At 39.2% G+C, this 23,245-nt stretch overlaps 1 protein-coding gene across 1 annotated transcript in view; it reads left to right on the forward strand.

Moving 5' to 3' along the window:
* The first annotated feature begins 6,439 nt into the window (after positions 1 to 6,439).
* Positions 6,440 to 23,245, forward strand: part of fam49ba (family with sequence similarity 49 member Ba) — a 52,827-nt gene continuing 36,021 nt past the window's right edge. The window contains exons 1-2 of the mRNA XM_021612588.2: positions 6,440 to 6,608; positions 22,223 to 22,312. Of these exons, the coding sequence (XP_021468263.1) occupies positions 22,240 to 22,312 (73 nt within the window). The 5' untranslated portion in view covers positions 6,440 to 6,608; positions 22,223 to 22,239. The remainder of the gene's footprint in view (positions 6,609 to 22,222; positions 22,313 to 23,245) is intronic.

The raw sequence follows: 23,245 nt of genomic DNA on the forward strand, positions 1-23,245 counted from the left end.
CCACCACTACCAGTGGAGAGGGGTGACATAGTTAACCATAACCAGCAGATGCTTCCATCACTAGCAGTGGGACATGTACCCATAACCAGCAGAGGTCTCCAACATGGCAGGTAGAACAGGTTGACATGGTAGCCATAACCAGTAGAGGCCTCCACCACTACCACTTCATCACAGTGATTACGTGTCGTAAAGGTGAGTTCCATGAGAGAGAGAGAGAGAGAGAGAGAGAGAGAGAGAGCCTCTCCAAGCTCATAGTTTATAGATTGATGATCTGTAATAGTGTATTGCATGTGTTAACTTCATGCAAGAGAGAGGCAGCCATGATTTTATTTTTGATAATTGTGTAGAGTAGATTTGAGTTTGACCTGCTATACCAACATTTTTTGTAAATGTTTTCAACCGTATGTTGCTATTTATTAATACAGTAAAGTAACTGTATTATACATTGAAAATATTTTGCTAAGTTTCAAACCATACCGTGTGTAGAGCAGCAGTAGTAACAACCTGAAATAGGGGAAGTGAGAAAAATACTGGGAAATTATTCATACAGTAGCAGAGAAAAAGTACAAAATGGTAGTTTAATTGAACATATCCACAATACAGTCACACCAGTATTCAGTACAGTATGAATGGCCATGGCCCCCAAGAATGATTGGACTGTACCAGAGTAAGTTCCCCGCTGCAAGGCCCCCCTTATCCTTGTACATTTGCAAGTTAAGATTTGTCTGAATCCTTTTCTCAAAGTTACTAGAAATGAGCATTTAACACGAGTTTGTATTTAAAATGGGGGCATAACCCCAGACTACAGTCGCAAAATGTGTCCTGCCCCAATGTCAGAGTCGCTCCCACGCCCCTGGGCCTGGTTAATTTTCATTCAATACTGAGCAATCTGTGCTTAAGTGTCTCCAGAATTAAGAATATCCATGTACACCTTCTCAAGCAGTGCTCTATTACTTAGTAGCCGAAAGATGGGCTTGGCCTACAGTGTATCAATGTCAAAAGCCATCACACGTTGAATACAATTGCACACAGCATCTGCGTTCAGATTGCTGCTGTCACAAAAGTGTCACTTCCTACTTGCAAAATCAATTCCTTCCCAATACCTCCTCACCGAGGTAAAGTAGGTTTTATATCAGACATTCACCTTTAAATCTCTTGTTCGCAATCACTTTTGCATTGATTGTCATAGGAACATCAAAACAAGTGCTAATTATTCTAAAAATGTCTGGCCTACTTTTATAAATCAAATCAAATGTATTTATAAAGCCCTTTTTACATCAGCAGATGTCAAGTGCTTATACAGTAACTCAGCCTAAAACCTCAAGAAATTCAGATGTAGAAGCACGGTGTCTAGGAAAAACTCCCTAGAAAGGCAGGAACCTAGGAAGAAACTCAAAGAGGAACCTGGCTCTGAGGGGTGGCCAGTCCTCTTCTGGCTGTGCCAGGTGGAGATTATAACAGAACATGGCCAGATTGTTCTTCAAGACGTTCAAACATTCATAGATGACCAGCTGGGTCAAATAATAATCAGTGGTTGTAGAGGTTACAACCTTAGGAGTAAATGTCAGTTGGATTTTCATAGCCGAGCACTCAGAGGTCGAGACAGCAGGTGTGGTAGAGACGAGGGAGAGAGAAGGAGAGTCGAAAACAGCAGGTCCGGGACCAGGTAGCACGTCTGGTGAACAGGAACTGGAGCAGCAGCACGGCCAGGTGGACTGGGAACAACCAGGAGTCATCAGGCCTGAGGCCTAGTCCTAGGGCTCAGGTCCTTCGAGAGGGAGAGCATACTTAAATTCACACAGGACACCAGATAAGACAGGAGAATTACACCAGATACAACCTTTGATTTGCATAAAAATGTATGTGTTGATTTGATAGAAATAAGGAAATCATATAAAAATGCATTTAAATCTCTTGTTCGCAATAACTTTTGCATTGATTGTGATAGAAACATCAAAACAAGTGCAAAATATTCTAAAAACATCTGGGAAAGAAGTTCAAAGACGAGACAGATACTTTAATTGGAGAAACAGGAAGGACTGAGATCAAAAAGAGGATAACAGAATGCAGAGAACATTTCATGATTAATCCTATCTTCATGGCTTCACCCTCTTATTATATTGAAAAACTTTGTCTCTTTCTTAAAAAATGTTGAGTTAGCTTTAGTTCTGTAAACCATTTTCCAACAGTATCTACTGAATCTCAATTGCTTAAACAGTATGTCGCATTAAATCTGCATTAGGCAATACACTCACATAGCTCATTTTTAAAGATTTGTGGAAAAGGAAGAGGACACCCATGTGCCTTTTGACAATGTGTATCACAGTCCACATTAGTTTAGGTATACAGCTGAGGAATGTCATCCCTCTCCAATTAATGAATGTTGAATGTCAACAATTCATTTTATAATCCAACGACAGGGCAGTTTCTCAAACCTTTTCAAAATGTATTTTTCAATAAATCACTAACTCAAGATGAACTGGAAGAGGTGGCTGACTGGACGAGGTGGCTGACTGGACGAGGTGGCTGACTGGACGAGGTGGCTGCAGCTAATGTCCATGAATCCCAGTAAAGGATCCTGGCCAAACACGCCCCCATTCACATCGACTGGGCTGTACAGGAGTGGGTAAAGAGCTTTAAGTTCCATGTCTTCACATCGCTAAGGACCTATCATGGTCCAAGCACACCAACACAGTCACGAACAGGGCACGACAACGCCTCTTCCGCCTCAGGAAGCTGAAAAGATTTGGCATGGGCCCTCAGATCCATAAAATGTTCAACAGCAACACCATGGAGAATGTCTGGACAGGCTGCATCACAGCTTGGTATGGCAACTGCTCTGCATCCGTCCGCAAGGGTAGTGCATACGTCCCAGTACATCACTGGGGTCGAACTCCCTGCCATCCAGGACCTCTATGCCAGGAGGTGTCAGAGGAAGGCCCTAAAAATTGTCAGACTCCAGCCATTCAAGTCTGGGACCAAAAGGCTCCTGAACAGCTTCTACCCCTAAGCCATAAGACTGCTAAATAGTTAACCAAATAGCTACCAGGACTATCTGCAAAGACCCTTTTACTATTTTTTGACTGTGTGCACACACTGGACTCTACCCATACACTCACACATACTGACACTGACACTCCAACACATGCACACATCATTTTAAAATGTGGAGTCAATGCATGCACCTGTGCGAAAATCTATTTAGCATATTAATACAATCCCCATCAAAATCTGTCCGTTTAAGCTATGGGCCAAGTCTTAATCCTCAGCATCTGCCGATATCGGCCTTCCGCATCTGCGGTGAAAAGTGGCAGAGCTGAGGAGGTGTTTGAAAGTCCAGGAGACATTACGAAATTCGGTCTTCTCAAGAAAACGTCTGTACGCCGAACAGTTTGGGCTACAAACTATTATGACCACTCTATCGAAAGATGAGACTCTAACAAACACAAGAGATGTAGATCTACCACATAGATAGGACAGACACTTCAAAACAAACGTCCTTCTGATTTATTTTTTGACTATCTGGTTTTCCATGTATGAATCTGTTATTCAAAGTGTTTCGAAAGGATAATAGCAGTAAATTTCATCAAATACATGTAAAAATATTTTTGTTATATATTTTTTATATTCATTTTATACCTACAGGGATCCTACAATTATAAATCTAATGGCTAAAATATCCTTGGTATGACCAACATAAAATATTTATATATGTTAGCTTAGTAGAAATCCAGCCCCGTGCCCTTAGAGTCTAGGGAGTTATAGGGTAGGGCAATGTCTCTTCTTCCTTAGTCCACAGAGAGAAATTGACTATTTGTTTCACAGGACCAGAACCTCAAAGTAACAGATTCATATAGTAGTTAACATCTTCCAAGAACAGCTATTCATATAGCAGAAATGACATGCCATTCATATGAGAACATCAATTCATAAACTTTAAAGTCCCACAAATACTCCATTATGAAATGGGCCCCTGCTGACAGGCGAGTAGAAACATACCGGGCCATGACAGACGGAGCGGGGACAGGGGACACTTTTCCTCCTACCAGTGTGGATGCAACCATGACATACCCAGTACTTACCGTATATATACAGTTCCTTGCGAAGGTATTCGGCCCCCTTGAACTTTGCGACCTTTTGCCACATTTCAGGCTTCAAACATAAAGATATAAAACTGTATTTTTTTGTGAAGAATCAACAACAAGTGGGACACAATCATGAAGTGGAACGACATTTATTGGATATTTCAAACTTTTTTAACAAATCAAAAACTGAAAAATTGGGCGTGCAAAATTATTCGGCCCCTTTACTTTCAGTGCAGCAAACTCTCTCCAGAAGTTCAGTGAGGATCTCTGACACACCAAACATGTGGAAGAAGGTGCTCTGGTCAGATGAAACCAAAATTGAACTTTTTGGCAACAATGCAAAACGTTATGTTTGGCGTAAAAGCAACACAGCTGAACACACCATCCCCACTGTCAAACATGGTGGTGGCAGCATCATGGTTTGGGCCTGCTTTTCTTCAGCAGGGACAGCGAAGATGGTTAAAATTGATGGGAAGATGGATGGAGCCAAATACAGGACCATTCTGGAAGAAAACCTGATGGAGTCTGCAAAAGACCTGAGACTGGGACGGAGATTTGTCTTCCAACAAGACAATGATCCAAAACATAAAGCAAAATCTACAATGGAATGGTTAAAAAATAAACATATCCAGGTGTTAGAATGGCCAAGTCAAAATCCAGACCTGAATCCAATCGATAATCTGTGGAAAGAACTGAAAACTGCTGTTCACAAATGCTCTCCATCCAACCTCACTGAGCTCGAGCTGTTTTGCAAGGAGGAATGGGAAAAAATGTCCGTCTCTCGATGTGCAAAACTGATAGAGACATACCCCAAGCGACGTACAGCTGTAATCGCAGCAAAAGGTGGCGCTACAAAGTATTAACTTAAGGGGGCTGAATAATTTTGCACGCCCAATTTTTCAGTTTTTGATTTGTTAAAAAAGTTTGAAATATGCAATAAATGTCGTTCCACTTCATGATTGTGTCCCACTTGTTGTTGATTCTTCACAAAAAAATACAGTTTTATATCTTTATGTTTGAAGCCTGAAATGTGGCAAAAGGTCGCAAAGTTCAAGGGGGCCGAATACTTTCGCAAGGCACTGTATGTACTGTAGCTGGACTGAGGGTTTGCATTTGGACCATAATTCAGGCATGGGTTTCCTTTGCTTGATATTAACAGATGTCATGTTTCAAGCAGCACATCAGAATCATTAGTACAACAAACATCATTAACAGTCCTCACATCAACCTAACAAACCATATCCCATCATAGATACCCTGGTCTATAGACACCCTGGCACAGTGCAACTTGTGGCATGTGGGATACAGCATTTACTACTTATCCAAATGAATCTTGACTTCTTCAGCTTGTTCTGTGGCAGACAGGTGGAGGTCATCAGGGTTGTGGTGTTGTTTTGGAAGGAACAGTGTTGTCTCCATAAGTACATCGAAACAAAACAGTGGTCAGGGCACTGGACATACAAGGGGACCTACACATTATGTAATGATGTACATCAATAATTGCACACCGCTGTGCTCAGTAATATACACCATTCTCTGTATTTTGCTGGTCTGTTACCCGCTAGCACTGTCCCCGGTCAGAGGATATGGGGAATGATTCAACCTCAGAGTTACACACAGGGATACTTTATTGACATACACAAGCAGAAATGGAAAGTAGAATGGTAGTGGTCCTTTAACAGGAAAAAATAGAGACAATAAATATTCACATACCAAATTAACACGCAAGAATGCACAGAAATAGAACCTTACCGAATAGAGGAGAAACAAATGGCAAAGAACTGTACAGAACTAAAAGCTAATATTGTACTGAATAACCAGTAGTAATATACAAAACCACAATGTCCCTCCCTCTACTACTACTGACCAAACAGCAGTAATATACACAACTACAATGTCCCTCCCTCTACTTACTTTACACACCATCCCTCAATGTCAAGATATGAGTCTAGTTGTGTTGGGCAGGGAAGAGGTGTAGGAGCTTGATGCTCTCTCGGCAACTGCTTGACGAAGGCTGAGAGGGGGCGACAGGAATTGGGGATCTGCAACCCAAGATGACTGCCTTTGATTGGCTGACCCCACGGTATGATAAGGCACCTGGCAACCTGAATTTTTATATGATTTGATTATTTCTATCAAATCAACACAACTTTTTATGCAAATCAAAGGTTGTAAAAGTAGGCCAGCCATTTTTTAAATAATTAGCACTTGTTTTGATGTTTCTATGACAATGCAAAAGTGATTGTGAGCAAGAGATTTAACGTCAAATGTCTGTTGAATGTCTGATATAAAACCTACTTTACCTCGGTTCAGCCCTCTCGGTGATGGCTGGTGACGTCATACAAATAGTCCGCAGTACTAGAAGGAACCTGTGCAATTGACAACCATCATTTTTCCGAGTTGGCCTGTCATGCAAAAGGAGGCACACGGGACTGCGTACCTGGTTGTTTTGAGTTCTACGTGTTAATACGAAGATTTCCTTATCGATTCCAGGTGTAGACCTATATTTTCTCGATCTTGAAGGTATGTGTTTATCTGGACTGTAATCTACTGTTGTGCTTTCACTTTGAAGGTACTAAAGTGTCTTCAATTAATCTATGTAGGGTTACTACAAACGCGCAGCATAATTTCAGGCATTAGCAACAGGTATCATGACTAAAAAAATGTGTTAATGTTTTGGTTGTAGCATGTTGAAACACTTTTGCCTGTAAACAAATTAAGTTGGGCGCCTGAGTGATAGCCTAGGCCTATATCCTTCAAATTGTTATAAACTGATAAAGCAAACTCAGATATGAACTCGACGGCTGAAAATTGCATAGCCTAAGAGAAAGCAATTGGTTGATTTAAATTCTCATCTCAAAGAATGATCATGCTTATGTCAAATAATTAGCAAAATGGTTATAGTTGCTGTTGTGAGAATAGAGCCAGTCTACAAATTGAAAGGAAAAAAGCAAAACTATTCTCATACTTCCTCAATGTGAAGGCAGCTTTTCAAAGTAATTATACCACTTCCTCATTTTGTTTATTCAAAACACGCATTTAATTCGCCAAATTCTCTCATTTGCTTTGTCGATCTTATGCATTGTTACTTATAGTTTGAGATGTGTTATTTTGTGCAACAATGTAATTTTGTGTAACGATACATTACAATAGATTTTTTTTATTGAAGGTTACAAGTAGACTACAGTTATTCAGCCTTGATAACATTTCCCAGGAGAGAAAGAAGGTAGTCAGCAGGAGAGAAGCGGTCTTATCGGCATTCACTTGAATGATACTACAATATATGCAGAGAGAATAGGTCTTATAGGCATTCACTTGTATGATACTACAATATATGCAGAAGGACGTTTAGAAGATTTTAGGAAGCAATAGTGATGACACAGAAAGGACACTGTCACCTGTGCTTTGACATGCATTTCATCTTGTAAGAACAAGGTTGATGATTCTGCATGGAAATTAAAGGACTTGAGATGCGCTATGCAGATATCGCTCCTCCATTTCCTGGTTCTTAAAATTCGAATAATTAGCCTAAATTCGGTTTATGTGACAAGACAAGAAAGTATAGTGTAGAGAGTCATTGTACTATCTAAACAGCGGCGAAATATATTTTCCAGAACCAAAAATATAGTTTTTTTTCAGCTGTTTGAAACTGGTGTACAAAACTGAAAGTACAAGACGCAAAAACGAAACTTAAGAACGGGAAGTATAGAAATAACGCACATAGAACAAATCTACCGCTTCTTAGACTTGCTTTCGATGGGAATGACAGATCTAACACTTATATTTCTATGTGAATATGGTCGGACAGCCCAAAAAGTTACATATTGCAGCTTTAAAGGCTTATCATACTAAGAATGATCTTTGTCTGTTACTTCTGCTTGCTGGAGTTGTGTATTGCCTTGTACTTCACAGATCATACTATATTTGAGTTAAAAACCTGTCCAGAGAACTTACTGAAAGCTTCAGTGTGGGAGTTGATGTCTGACTCTAATGCAATGCTATCTTTTGGTATAAATCCTTTGTAATGAGATGAACCTCTCAATCTCTTTGCTGTGGTGTCAGTTACTAGTGGGTAGAGTAAACACCTCATGTTCAGCTATTGTCTGTTTATTTGCAAACCCTTGAAATTGTGCATGCTGCAAACAGGTATTGCAGTTATAAGTACTATATTGGTGTATGTAGTATACTAGACTGTAATTCCATTTCAAAGTGGGACCACTTTGTGGTTAGAGTTATTACTTAGCTACATGAGATCCACAGCAAGGTGACTTCCTTCAAATCAACCAAGACTGCCGCTATTGGCTCTTCTCAGTTTGAGCCATCCTTTCAGGTCTGTCCACATTTGGAACAGCCAGCCAATAGTGGAAGTCTTCTTGGGAGATTTAACTGTTATTGATATTGATTTCTCTAAGTAAGAAGTCATGTTTTAGAGTAAACCTTTTGCTAAATTAAGTTCAAGTTTTATTAGTCGTATGTACAGGATACACATGGTATACATTGTCCAACGAAATGCTTACTTGCAGGTTCCTTCTAGACAATGCAACAACAATAATAAATAATAAAATATAAGAATACGAACATAAAGTAAATGGCTCAGTGGAATAGAATAAACATTTTAGCATCAGTATAATACAGGAAGGCCCAATTTATAGTCCAATATTTACACGTATATTGGGGAAGGGTGGGGATGGGGGACAAATGTTTAAATTCAGCAGTTTATTAAGAGCAGCAGTTGTGATGTGTGTGTGTACATCTGTGTGGTTGTGTGCATGAGTGGGTGCATGTGTGCCAAGGTGCAGAGAATCTGAGCAAGTGGTCAGTCCAGTTCAACTTGGAATGATTATGAGTAGTAACATAGTAATGAAGTTCCTAATATTTTAATGATTATGAGTAGTAACATAGTGATGAAGTTCCTAATATAGGAATGATTATGAGTAGTAACATAGTGATGAAGTTCCTAATATTGGAATGATTATGAGTAGTAACATAGTGATGAAGTTCCTAATATTGGAATGATTATGAGTAGTAACATAGTGATGAAGTTCCTAATATTGGAATGATTATGAGTAGTAACATAGTAATGAAGTTCCTAATATTGGAATGATTATGAGTTGTAACATAGTGATGAAGTTCCTAATATTGGAATGATTATGAGTAGTAACATAGTGATGAAGTTCCTAATATTGGAATGATTATGAGTTGTAACATAGTGATGGAGCTTGTTCATGCTTCTACATCTGCTCTGGCAGAATGTTTACACATCATGGTATTCTAGATGTATCAGCCCAACGGCAGCCCTGTCACAGGGCTAGAGAAATCTAACCACTTTCAAATTCATAGATGTAAAGACTGACATTTTAAATAGGGCCGTCTCCATTTAGTTGACTGGTTGATTGTTTGGTCGATAGTATGTTGACAGATTTCTTTAGTCGAGCAGTAGCAAAACAATTAAATAATTGAATGGTGTACAAGACACCAGTCTGATAGGTTCCTGTCTGTGTGGACTAATCCATTGTGGAGGATGGCACGGTCCATCACTAAGACATGTGCTACTGAAATGGTATATTGTTTTATTATGTAAGAACAATGGTGCAATACTAATAAACATTTTATTATTTTATAACGAATGCACTTTCTCCTGCATTGGATAGCGGTCATTGTCTGAGGTTCTGAAACATCAGTGCGCTGTTGAATTGTGCCTTTTCCTAGACCATAATAGCAAAGTTAACCAGCATATTGGTGTTGAGAACAATGCGGTAGAGGGAGAAGCGGAGTTAGGAGACGAGAAAACAGCCCCTGCCTTATTGTCTAAGAAAAGTGAGAGAGGAAACTCCAACTTAATTAGGTCTGTAATCAATAACCTAACTGTTAAATGTCGCTGGCTTCATAAATCATCCATATATATCTACAGAAATAAGACAGATCCTGTTTCTGCTTGTGTTTTTTTAGTAGCCTACTGTTTCAGTGAGCACCAAGCTTCACACCAAGCTTCACACCAAGCTTCACACCAAGCTTCACACAACCACATGTCGGTTAAACAATTTCACAAATGTGTCTGTTTTTAATGTTTGCTAAGCTGTAATAAAGGCTTTACACTTTTTGTTCGTTAGAACAGCCTCTCTGGTATCATTTATTTAGTGTTGTTTACACTCTTCCAAATTGTCAGAAAAGTAATATTTATAATAAAAATAACCCTCCTTTTTCTTGATCTCCGTATCGTTATTATTAGTATGCTTAGTATAGCAGCTTTGTGTAACCACCACCGAGCTGCAGGCCAAAGAGTGCATCCTGTTTAGTCTTAAAACCGTGACTCACTTAGGCCTATATTTCAAAATTATATAGGTTACTGTATCAGTCAGTCATTAATTTGTTCATGTCATCACACAGCAGACGAGTCATTCATGATTTGAAATGCAATCAAGCATTTTAGTTTTAGTTTTAAAATAAAGCGACCCTTGGCGAATTAGCATAAACAAAAAATACACCGTTCCATTTTGGAAATTGCATTCACAAATGAATGTGACTGTTTTTAGTCTTCGCTGTAATAACGGCTTTACAAAAAAAACATTACGACAGACTCTCTGGTACGCTTGTCATGTATTTAGTGTTGTTTACATTGTTCCAAATGGTCAGAAAAATTATATTGTAATCTAACAGCACATGTTCGACCCACATATTATGCACGCAGTACTTTCTCCTTACCTTCTTTTTCTTGATCTCCAGTATTTTCCACAACTAGTCAAATTTATTCCACACATCTGACTTCCCCTTTACCTCGCGAGCAACCAGTAAACATACCCCTGTTTAGAGTTTATTTGCCACGTCCTCTGCATCCATTTTGCTGTCACATGTGTTTGGAGTTTGTTATAACCAATATATTGATGTGACTATGATATGCTATAGTTCAGGCCCTATTGGTCACCTACATGCGATGCATACATGTGTCATGTAAAGACAGCAAGAGTTGAGGAATAGGGAATCAGTTTCGGTATCAGGACTTCTCAGTCAGAAATTGCTGTAATTATGTTGTAGCTTCAGCAACATGGACAGCACGATAAACACTGATGAAGTTCTGTAGTTGTCGCAGCAGCAGGGAGGACAGAGAGACAACGGGTGCTAGTCACACAATCACTCGCTGTCATTTTTTCAACACAGCACAGCATGTCTGAGCACAATCTAATTAAGAAATGTCAACCAATCGATTGGTGGAAAGAATAGACAGCTCTCGGTCGACCAATATTTTTTGGGGTTAAAAATTACATTATTGGGTTATTCTGAGGCGTTTATAAGTTATATTCTACTCAAAATATTCGGTATCATTAAATTAAATGGCCATTGAATAGCAGGAAATACAGTTGAAGTCGGAAGTTTACATACACTTAGGTTGTAGTCATTAAAACTAATTTTTCAACCACTCCACAAATTTCTTGTTAACAAACTATAGTTTTGGCAAGTCGATTAGGATATCTACTTTGTGCATGAAGTTTACATTCACTAAGTTGACTGTGCTTTCAAACAGCTTAGAAAATTGCAGAAAAGGATGTCATGGCTTTAGAAACTTCTGAGAGGCTAATTGACATCATTTGAGTCAATTGGAGTTGTACCTGTGGATGTATTTCAAGGCCTACCTTCAAACTCAGTGCCTCTTTGCTTGACATCATAGGAAAATCGAAAGAAATCAGCCAAGACCTCAGAAAAACAATTGTAGACCTCCACAAGTCTGGTTCATCCTTGGGAGCAATTTCCAAATGCCTGAAGGCACCACGTTCATCTGTACAAACAATAGTACGCAAGTATAAACACCATGGGACCACGCAGCCATCATACCGCTGAAGGAGACACCTTCTGTTTCCTAGAGATGAACGTACTTTGGTGCGAAAAGTGCAAATCAATCCCAGAACAACAGCAAAGGACCTTTTGAAGATGCTGGAGGAAACAGGTACAAAAGTATCTATATCCACAGTAAAATGAGTCCTTTATTGACATAATCTGAAAGGCCGCTCAGCAAGGAAGAAGCCGCTGCTCCAAAACCGCCATAAAAAAGCCAGATAATGTGCAGATTTGCAACTGCACATGGGGACAAAGATTGTACTTTTTGTAGAAATGTCCTCTGGTCTGATGAAACAAAAATAGAACTGTTTGGCATAATGACCATTGTTATGTTTGGAGGAAAAAGGGGGTCGCTTGCAAGCTGAAGAACACCATCCTAACTGTGAAGCACTGGGGTGGCAGCATCATGTTGTGGGGGTGCTCTGCTGCAGGAGGGACTGGTGCACTTCACAAATAGATGGCATCATGAGGTAGGGAAATTATGTGGATATATTGAAGCAACATCTCAAGACATCAGTCAGGAAGTTAAAGCTTGGTCGCAAATGGGTCTTCCAAATGGACAATGACCCCAAGCATACTTCCAAAGTTTTAGCAAAATGGCTTAATGACAACAAAGTCAAGGTATTGGAGTGGCCATCACAAAGTCCTGACCTCAATCCTATAGAACATTTGTGGGCAGAACTGAAAAAGCGTGTGCGAGCAAGGAGGCCTACAAACCTGACTCAGTTACACCAGCTCTGTCAGGAGGAATGGGTCAAAATTCACCCAACTTATTGTGGGAAGCTTGTGGAAGGCTACCCAAAACATTTGACACAAGTTAACAATGTAAATGCAATGCTACCAAATACTAATTGAGTGTATGTAAACTTCTGACCCACTGGGAATGTGATGAAAGAAATAAAAGCTGAAATAAATAATTCTCTTTACTATTACTTTCACATTCTTAAAATAAGGTGGTGATCCTAACTGACCTAAAACAGGGCATTTTTACTAGGATTAAATGTCAGGAATTATGAAAAACTGAGTTTAAATGTATTTGGCTAAGGTGTATGTAAACTTCTTACTTCAACTGTAGATTCTGCCTTAACATTTACCTTGCAGCAGAAGAATGTATACGTGTTCAAGGTACTGTATGTAGAGGGAACTGTATCTCTGGTGTGTGAATACTATAATGTTGAGCCTAAGAAGTGTTATGGAAATCAAAATGATAAGAGAGCATAAGTGTAGGTTTAGTCTGCATAGGGCAGGACCAGAAGGTGGCATTCCTATGTGCTGCAGCATAACTTAAGTGCTGCTTGACATAGCCTTAAGGCAAAGATACTTGTCTGACTAGCTAGCTCTGTTATTGTTGATTTGTGTTTGGCCTCTTGTCTCTCTCCTGTATGCCAGCAGTCTTTCATGGATGTTAGTGTTTTGGTAATGGTGTTATGAAGTTTTTATTCCTTCCTTGTATGTTTTAGGTTTACCTGTGATATAATTGTTTACATAAAGTTGCAGAGAACATGAATGTAGCATGATGATTACATCATGAATACAACAACATGTTATCACAATCATACACTGCATTTCACATCTGTTAAATAAGCTTCTGGATTTTCCTAGACCACATTGCTGCTATACTAATGGTCTATTGCTGGTCTGAAAGAGAAATTGGAGTTTGTCTCTGGTGTATGTCACCAACAGATGTAGCGTTTACCTTTGTTAGTTGGCTACAATTTGTTCAATGTGTTGTTAAGCTTGGCATGTCTGTTTGACAGACTGAAGATAGACACTGACACATTGCCAAAAAGAGAATTGAGTGGAGAAGACAAGAGAGACAGCCAAACACAAATACAGAGGAAATGCCAGTCTAATACTTTGTAACTTCCTGGATGGCTTGTGTCTGATGTAGCACATTTGTCACACTATAAAATTGACACATCCGTCTTTAAACACTCTGCAACACGCTGCAGGACTAAAGCAATGTGAACTAGTCCCCAGAAGCCTTCAACATATTTTGAGTTGTCTTTTCCGTCATCTTACCCTCCTTTAGAAATTAGCATGATAAATTGAATTGAGGGTAACACTTAGGCAGGGTTCAATCCAAAATTACGCTGTAGCATGCTTGACATTTTAAAGTTCCAGTATGTAGCCTTGTGGGCGACCTGACCAAATGCAAAAATAAATGTGTGTTTATCGATCTGTCATTCTCATTGACAGCAAGCGGTAGATCCCTTCTGTGTGCGCTATTTCTCAGTGATTTAGATTGTACAATGATTTTGTCACAAACTGAAATTAGTCGAACATGATAGAATTTTAGCAACCAGGAAATGGCGGAGACATTTCTACACATTGTGGCTTTAAAGGTCATTTTCAATTGAGCCAATATCTGCAGCATTTTCCTTGAATGCGATCTCTGCAGAAACCGTAACATTTTCTTTAAAATACACATGGTCTACGTATGATCGGATTGAATCCCAGCTTGACTCTAGTAAAGTTCATTCTTCTGAAATGTATCTATTTACAGTGCCAATCGGTGATTGGTACATCTATTTTTGGACTTTTAAATAATTATATTTTATTAAGAATGGAATATAACTTAAAATAGTTAGAATAGTTTGAATGTCTAACCCATCAGAATCCAACATATAAGCATTTTGTACTCCATTGTTTGTGAACAAACACTGTCTAGCCTCAAAACAAGGATAACACTATAATTTGTATCCCATGGATGGTCAGTCCTTGCATCAATAGCTCTCTATGAATTTGAGAGTGGTTACATTTCCCAGGCCCCATCCCTCAGCGTTGTACTAAAACAGTGGGAGGGTGCCCTTTAATGTGTTTACCATAATACTTATTGTAAAATGTGGTATCGGCAGTCAGAATGTCAAAGCAACTATTGCTGTTGTGCATCACTGAGTTTAAACCCCTAGGCAATAACAATGCCTAATATTACACCTTCTCAGAGCTCCTAGATTTAAAATTCTAAACACTGTGCTTGGTCAATAAGATGTAGTTTTCTAAAGAGATTTCTGTTGTTTATAGATATTAATTAGACATTATCTGTACATAATGTACACACTTCCTAAAGAATTTAGTTACATGCTTGCTTTGCTTCATGTTTGCTCCATAATCTTTTGTGAATGCTTTATGTTGCTGAGGTTTAATATTTGGCAAGCATTCAAATTGGTTATGAAGGTAAAGTAGCTCCTTTGTAGTTGCGTTTTACTATTTTATAAATCCTTTACAAAACCTTTGTAGAAGTGTCCATGGTAAAAAAAAAAATGTTTTGTTTGTGCATGTGTACTAGAAGTCGACTGATTAATTAGGGCCGATTTCAAGTTTTCATAACAATCAGTACGGCATTTTTGGATGCCGATTATGGCCGATTACATTGCAATCCACGAGGAGACCTTTTGGCAGGCTGACCACCTGTTACGCGAGTGAAGCATCAAAAGGACCTTGTGGCTGCAAGGAGCCAAGGTAAGTTGCTAACTAGCATTAAACATATCTTATAGAAAACAATCAATCTTCACATAATCACTAGTTAACTACACATGGTTGATGATATTACTAGTTTAACTAGCTTGTCTTGCATTGCATATTATCAATGCAGTGCCTGTTAATTTGTCATCGAATCACAGCCTACTTCAACTTCGCCAAAGCGCATTCGCGAAAAAAGCAGAATCGTTGCACCAATGTACATAACCATGAACATCAATGCCTTTCTTAAAATCAATACACACGTATATATTTTTAAACCTGCATATTTAGTTAAAACAAATTCATTTATCAGGAAATATTAACTAGGAAAATTGTGTCTCTTCTCTTGCGTTCTTTGCAAGCAAAGTCCGGGTATGTGCAGCAGTTTGGGCCGCCTGGCTTGTTGCGAACTGTGTGAACTGTGTGAAGATAATTTCTTACTAACTAAGACCGTAATTAATTTGCCAGAGTTTTACATAATTATGACATAACATTGAAGGTTGTGCAATGTAACAACAATATTTAGACTTAGGGTTGACACCCGTTCGATAAAGTACGGAACGGTTCCTTATTTCACTGAAAGAATAAACATTTAGTTTTTGAAATGATAGTTTCCAGATTTGACCATATGACCTAAGGCTCATATTTCTGTGTGTTTATTATATTATAATTAAGTCTATTATTTGATAGAGCAGTCTGACTGAGTGGTGGTAAGTAGCAGCAGGCTCGTAAGCATTCATTCAAACAGCACTTTCCTGCTTTTGCCAGCAGCTCTTAGCAATGCTTGAAGCACAGCGCTGTTTATGACTTCAAGCCTATCAACTCCCGAGATTAGGCTGGTAATACTATAGTGCCTATAATAACATCCAATAGTCAAAGGTATATGAAATACAAATGGTGTAGAGAGAAAAATCCTATAATAATAACAACAACCTAAAACTTCTTAACTGGGAATATTGAAGACTCATGTTAAAAGGAACCACCAGCTTTCATATGTTCTCATGTTCTGAGCAAGGAACTGAAACGTTAGCTTTCTTACATGGCACATATTGCACTTTTACTGTCTTTTCCAACGCTGTTTTTGCATTATTTAAACCAAAGTGAACATGTTTCATTATATATTTGAGACTAAATGTATTTTATTTATGTATAATATTAAGTTAAAATAAAAGTGCTCATTGTTCATTCAGTATTGTTGTAATTGTCATTATTACAAATATATAAAAATCGACCGATTAATTGGTATCTGCTTTTTTTGGAACTCCAATAATGGATATCGGTATCGGCGTTGAAAAATCATAATCGGTCGACCTCTAGTGTGTACGTGTGTGCATGTACATGTGTGTGTACGTGTGTGTACGTGTGTGTGTGTGTGTGTGTGTACATGAGCTCAAGACACAGAGGCTGCATAGCAGGCCTGCCTCTGCAAAAAGGAGGCTAACGCTCAGATTCAGTAGTTGGTGGTAGCATGCCTTGGTGGAATAAACAATACTGTATGTAGACCTCTCCCTAATTGAATAACTGGTGAAATGATGCATTGAGTTGTACTTCAAGCACACAAGTCCATAGGCCTACACCTGCAATGCGTAAATAGTACACCTCTACAAAATGTTCATTCTGTCTAGTATGTCACAATGCTTCATTGTGGATCCCACTAAAGCATTCAACTAGATGTGCAAAGTATGTTCATTCAGACATGTATGCACAGTCACGCGATGGGTGGCAAGTTCACACAGGTTTCCCCCAAGTTGCGGATCACACCTCTCCTGCCCTTTGCATTTTTCTGTGCTCTCTCGTTCCCCTTTTATTCCATGGCACAGATACATGGGTATGCAGTAGACTAGAGGGGTAAACTACAAAGATACACAGATACATGGGTATGCAGTAGACTAGAGGGGTAAACTACAAAGATACACAGATACATGGGTATGCAGTAGACTAGAGGGGTAAACCACAAAGATACACAGATACATGGGAATGCAGTAGGCTAGAGGGGTAAACTACAAAGATACACAGATACATGGGTATGCAGTAGGCTAGAGGGGTAAACTACAAAGATACACAGATACATGGGTATGCAGTAGACTAGAGGGGTAAACTACAAAGATACACAGATACATGGGTATGCAGTAGACTAGAGGGGTAAACTACAAAGATACACAGATACATGGGTATGCAGTAGACTAGAGGGGTAAACTACAAAGCAGGATCAAGGAGTTAGCCAGCAAATGTTCCTAAATATTATTAATTACATTTTTGAAAGGTAAGCTTTAAGTGGGCATGATCTAATTGATACAACAACCAAACACACATTGAAGTTAAGCTTTCTTAACAAACCAGAGCATCTGTAGTTCATTTTGGTTGCTTATCAAAGTTAAGCTTTCTTAACGAACCAGAGCATCTGTAGTTCATTTTGGTTGCTTATCAAAGTTAAGCTTCCTTAATGAACCGGAACATCTGTAGTTCATTTTGGTTGCTTATCAAAGTTAAGCTTTCTTAATGAACCGGAACATCTGTAGTTCATTTTGGTTGCTTATCAAAGTTAAGCTTTCTTAACGAACCAGAACACCTGTAGTTAATTTTGGTTGCTTATCAAAGTTAAGCTTCCTTAATGAACCGGAACATCTGTAGTTCATTTTGGTTGCTTATCAAAGTTAAGCTTTCTTAATGAACCAGAACTTGGTTGCTTTTCAAAGTTAAGCTTTCTTAACGAACCAGAACATCTGTAGTTCATTTTGGTTGCTTATCAAAGTTAACTCATTGATTCTGCTTTGTAGTATACCCCTCAGGAGTCTCCAACACCTGTCTTCTGTTTTGTTTTGTGTGTTTTTGTTCCAACCCAGCAGTAACATCTGATTCGTCAAATTGTGGTTCTAACCTTTATTTAAACAGGGAGTCCTATTAGAAATGAGTGGTTCAGGGTGGTGATCTGAAGACCATGATTAGCTGCACACATTCTGGCCTAGTAGGTCTATATATGATAGAGTATACGCACGTTCAGTATAAATCAAGCTATACTGTAAGACCAACAGACAGACCAGATTATATACAGTACCAGTCAAAAGTTTGGACAAACCAACTCATTGAACGATTTTTCTATTTTTTTAAACTCATTTCTACATTGAAGACATTAAAACGATGAAATAACACATATGGAATCATATAGTAACCAACAAAGTGTTAAACAAATCAAAATATATTTTATGTTCTTCAAATAGCCACTCTTTGACTTGATGACAGCTTCACACACTCTTGGCATTCTCTCAACCAGCTTCAACTGGAATGCTTTTCCAACAGTCTTGAAGGAGTTCCCACATATGCTGAGCACTTGTTGGCTGCTTTTCCTTCACTCTGCGGTCCAACTCATCCCAAACCATCTCAATTGGGTTGAGGTCGGGTGATTTTGGAGGCCAGTTCATCTGATGCAGCACTCCATCACTCTCCTTCTGGAGGTGTGTTGGGTCATTGTCCATTTTCCTGTAGCCATGCTGGTTAAGTGTGACTTGAATTCTAAATAAATCACTGACAGTGTCACCAGCACAGCACCCTCACATTCTCAAATGTGGACTATAAAAATTTCCACCAGTCTAATGTTCATTGCTCGTGTTTCTTGGCCCAAGCAAGTCTCTTCTCATTATTGGTGTCCTTTAGTAGTGGTTTCTTTGCAGCAATTCAACCATGAAGGCCTGATTCACGCAGACTCCACTGAACAGTTGATGTTGAGATGTGTCTGTTGCTTGAACTCTGAAGCATTTAATAGGGCTGCAATTTCTGACGCTGGTAACTCTAATGAACCTATCCTCTGCAGCAGAGGTAACTCCGGGTCTTCCTTTCCTGTGGCGGTCCTCATGATGGCCAGTTTCATCAGAGTGCTTGATGGTTTTTGCGACTGCACTTTCAAAGTTCTTTAAATTCTCCGGATTGACTGACCTTCATGTCTTAAAGTAATGATGGACTGTCATTTCTCTTTGCTTATTTGAGCAGTTCTTGTCATAATATGGACTTGGTCTTTTACCAAATAGGGCTGTCTTCTGTATACTCCCCCTACCTTTTCACAACAGAACTGATTGGCTCAAATGCATTAAGAAGGAAAGAAATTCCACAAATTAACTATTAACAAGGCACACCTGTTAATTGAAATGTATTCCAGGTGACTACCTCATGAAGCTGGTGGAGAGAATGCCAAGAGTGTGCAAAGCTGTCATCAAGCAAAAGGTGGCTACTTTGGAGAATCTGAAATATAAAATATATATTGATTTGTTTAACACTTTTTTGGTTACTACATGATTCCATATGTGTTATGTCATAGTTTTGATGTCTTCACTATTATTCTACAACGTAGAACATTTTAAAAATAAAGAAAACCCTTTGAATGGGAGTAGATGTGTCCAAACTTTTGATTGGTACTATACATGTATAAAATCAATCATTTTGGATTTACTGTAACATATCTAAAATACTGTGTGTTTGAATTATTGTCTGGGCAGCATTTAAAAAACCTTAATATTCTCAACTTTCCTTTTAACAATTTCCATGAGTAGATGACAATATGGATGTGGATATGAGGTCAACAGCACGAAGAAGCATTACATGCCGTAATCACGAGCTGCATCCTGTCTATTTAGAATATCACAGTTTTTTTTAGGGCATTGTCTGGGCTGCATTGCATGTGTAAAACCCAATTCCAGTGGGTCAGAAGTTTACATACACTAAATTGACTGTGCCTTTTAAACAGCTTGGACAATTCCAGAAAAGTATGTCATGGCTTTAGAAGCTTCTAATTGACATCATTTGAGTCAATTGGAGGTGTACCTGTGGATGTATTTCAAGGTCTACCCTCAAACTCAGTGCCTCTTTCTTGACATCATGGGGAAATCGAAAGAAATAAGCCAAGACCTCAGAAAAACAATTGTAGACTTCCACAAGTCTGGTTCATCCTTGGGAACAATTTACAGAAGCCTGAAGGTACCACTGTCACGACTGCTGCCGAAGTCGTTGCCTCTCCTTGTTCGGGCGGTGCTCGGCGTTCGACGTCACCGGTCTTCTAGCCATCATTGATCCTTTTTTCATTTTCCATTGGTTTTGTCTTGTCTTCCCATACACCTGTTTTCAATCCCATTCATTACCTGTTGTGTATTTAACCCTCTGTTTCCCCTCATGTCTTTGTCAGAGATTGTTTTATTGTCAGTGTAGTGTGATTGTTATATAGGTGTGCGTCGGGTCCTTGTACCCATGTTTATGTACATTTAGTGTTATGGAGCATACTCTGTGGACTTTATTAAAAGACTCCATTTTACACTCCATTTGACTCTCCTGCGCCTGACTTCCCTGCCACCTATTACATCTACGCATGACAACCACATTCATCTGGACAAACAATAGTACGCAAACCGCTCAGGAAGGAGACGCGTTCTGTCTCCTCGAGATGAACGTACTTTGGTGCGAAAAGTGCAAATCAATCCCAGAACAACAGCAAAGGACCTTGTGAAGATGCTGGAAGAAACGGGTACAAAAGTATCTATATCCACAGTAAAACACGTCCTATATCGACATAACCTGAAAGGCCGCTCAGCAAGGAAGAAGCCACTGCTCCAAAACCGCCATAAAAAAAGCCAGACTACGATTTGCATCTGTACATGGGGACAAAGATCATACTTTTTGTAGAAATGTCCTCTGGTCTGATGAATCAAAAATAGAACTGTTTGGCCATAATGACCATGGTCATGTTTGGAGGAAAAAGGGGGAGGCTTGCAAGCTGAAGAACACCATCTCAACCGTGAAGCACGGGGGGTGAGTGGCCATCAAAAAACCCTGACCTCTATCCTATAGAAAATGTGTGGGTAGAACTGAAAAAGTGTGTGCGAGCAAGGAGGCCAACAAACCTGACTCAGTTACACAAGCTGTCAGGAGGAATGGGCCAAAATTCACTCAACTTATTGTGGGAAGCTTGTGGAAGGCTACCTCGAAACATTTGACCCAAGTTAAAGATTTTAAAGGCAATGCTACCAAATAGTTATTGAGTGTATGTAAATGTCTGACCCACTTGGAATGTGATGAAATAAATAATGCTTAAATAAATCATTCTCTCTACAATTATTCTGACATTTCACATACTTAAGATAAAGTGGTGATCCTAACTGACCTAAGACAGGGAATTGTTTATGGATTAGATGTCAGGAATTGAAAACTGAGTTTAAATGTATTTGGCTAAGGTGTATGTAAACTTCAACTGTATGTCTTTTCATTTGTTACATCAATTAAACCATGCCCATTTCAAGCTTATCCATCTTCAAAATAATACGTTTTTTCAGAATATTTAGGCAAGTTAGCTGGCTAACTCATCAATCCTTATTTGTAGTATAGCCCTGTGCTTACGATGAATTAGTCAGGTTAAGCCCTGTTGTAGGTGGCAGTTGGCAGTGAGGGAAGAGTTAATGTGGTGTCGCACGAACGCTTGACACACACACACACACACACACACACACACACACACACACACATATGCACACACTCCTCTCCCCCTGTTCCTGTCCCCAAGTTGCAGCTGTTTTCTGTCACGCTCTCTGTGGCGTCCAGATGTGTCCATCGTGACTGAGCAGGTGGCTGAGAGAGGGTTAGGCAGGCACGTACACACACGCATTTTACACACTCAAACAAGCAGACTCTGTTGTATGTTAATCTTGAAGTCGTCATGCAATATGCACGTTTTTCTGGACATATGGTCTCACAAAGACACACAATCACACAGACGTACATGCCCCGCAATGCCCACAGGAATGGTGAGGGTACTAAATAAGGATGAGCCTGTCATGCATGTCTAATGTTACCCGCCCCCCTGTGTTTAGGTTCTTGATTTGCCAGAATGGGGAACCTGATCAAGGTGTTGACCAGGGACATAGACAACAATGCAGGGAATTTCTTCCTGGACTTTGAGAGTAAGTGATTTACACGCATTCATGCACACACCACATCTATAGCGCCACTGATTCCTCCAAAGAAAAAAGTACTGGTAGGGTGGTGTATTGGGGTGAAATGATAATTAAAACAAACTTGTTACTTTCATTTTATTTCCTGAATTGACTACTCTAAACTACAAATTGTCCCCAAGCCTAAAATATCCTCAGCCCTGATGTTATCTAGAAGTTGTCTAAAAGATTGCGTTCCATGCATTCAGCTCGTCCCTGTACAAACTCAACCATGTTATTAGCAAAGTATCAAATCCATGGCCCTCTTTTTCCTCTTAATTCTGGTCCAACATGTTGGAGACTACTTGTGACTTCCATCCGGTTAAATTCAGATCCTTGATTTGCATAGTTCTCTTAAGGCAACAGTTCATGGTAAGGCTAAAATACCAGTCTGTTCTATTTATCCACATTTCCATAACAACTGGAGTTTTTTTCCTCACAGAGTATCTGGTGAATCTATTGGATTGGGATGCGAAAAGCATAGGAGCATCAGGCTTACCTATCAAATTTAGATCAAATATTTTTAAGGGCTTCACAGGCACAGCAGGGTCTGGAAATGCTACATGGCATGAAATCTGATTGGAGGATCAGATTGTGCCTTCAAAAACCTCTCCCAGCTCTCTCTATTCCCCCCTCATCTTGGAATTTGTAGCTTAGGTCAGAATTTGGAATTAGCTGAGGGTTAGTTTATGGGGTTTAGCAGGGCGAGAGAGGGAGAAATGCAGAGAAGCGAGTCGGGATTAAAAAATATGGTAGAATGGATCAAATAATCTTTAGAAGGCCCACGTAGGTAGGATACAGAGAAGGAAAGAGCTACCTGAATTGAAGGAATCTGGCAAAAATGGGCTTGAGAAAAAATAAAAATTTTCCCTAATAAAAAATCCATTATTTGATATTTTTGGA

The sequence above is a fragment of the Oncorhynchus mykiss genome, chromosome 8 (genome assembly GCF_013265735.2).
Source record: "Oncorhynchus mykiss isolate Arlee chromosome 8, USDA_OmykA_1.1, whole genome shotgun sequence".
NCBI lineage: Eukaryota > Metazoa > Chordata > Actinopteri > Salmoniformes > Salmonidae > Oncorhynchus > Oncorhynchus mykiss.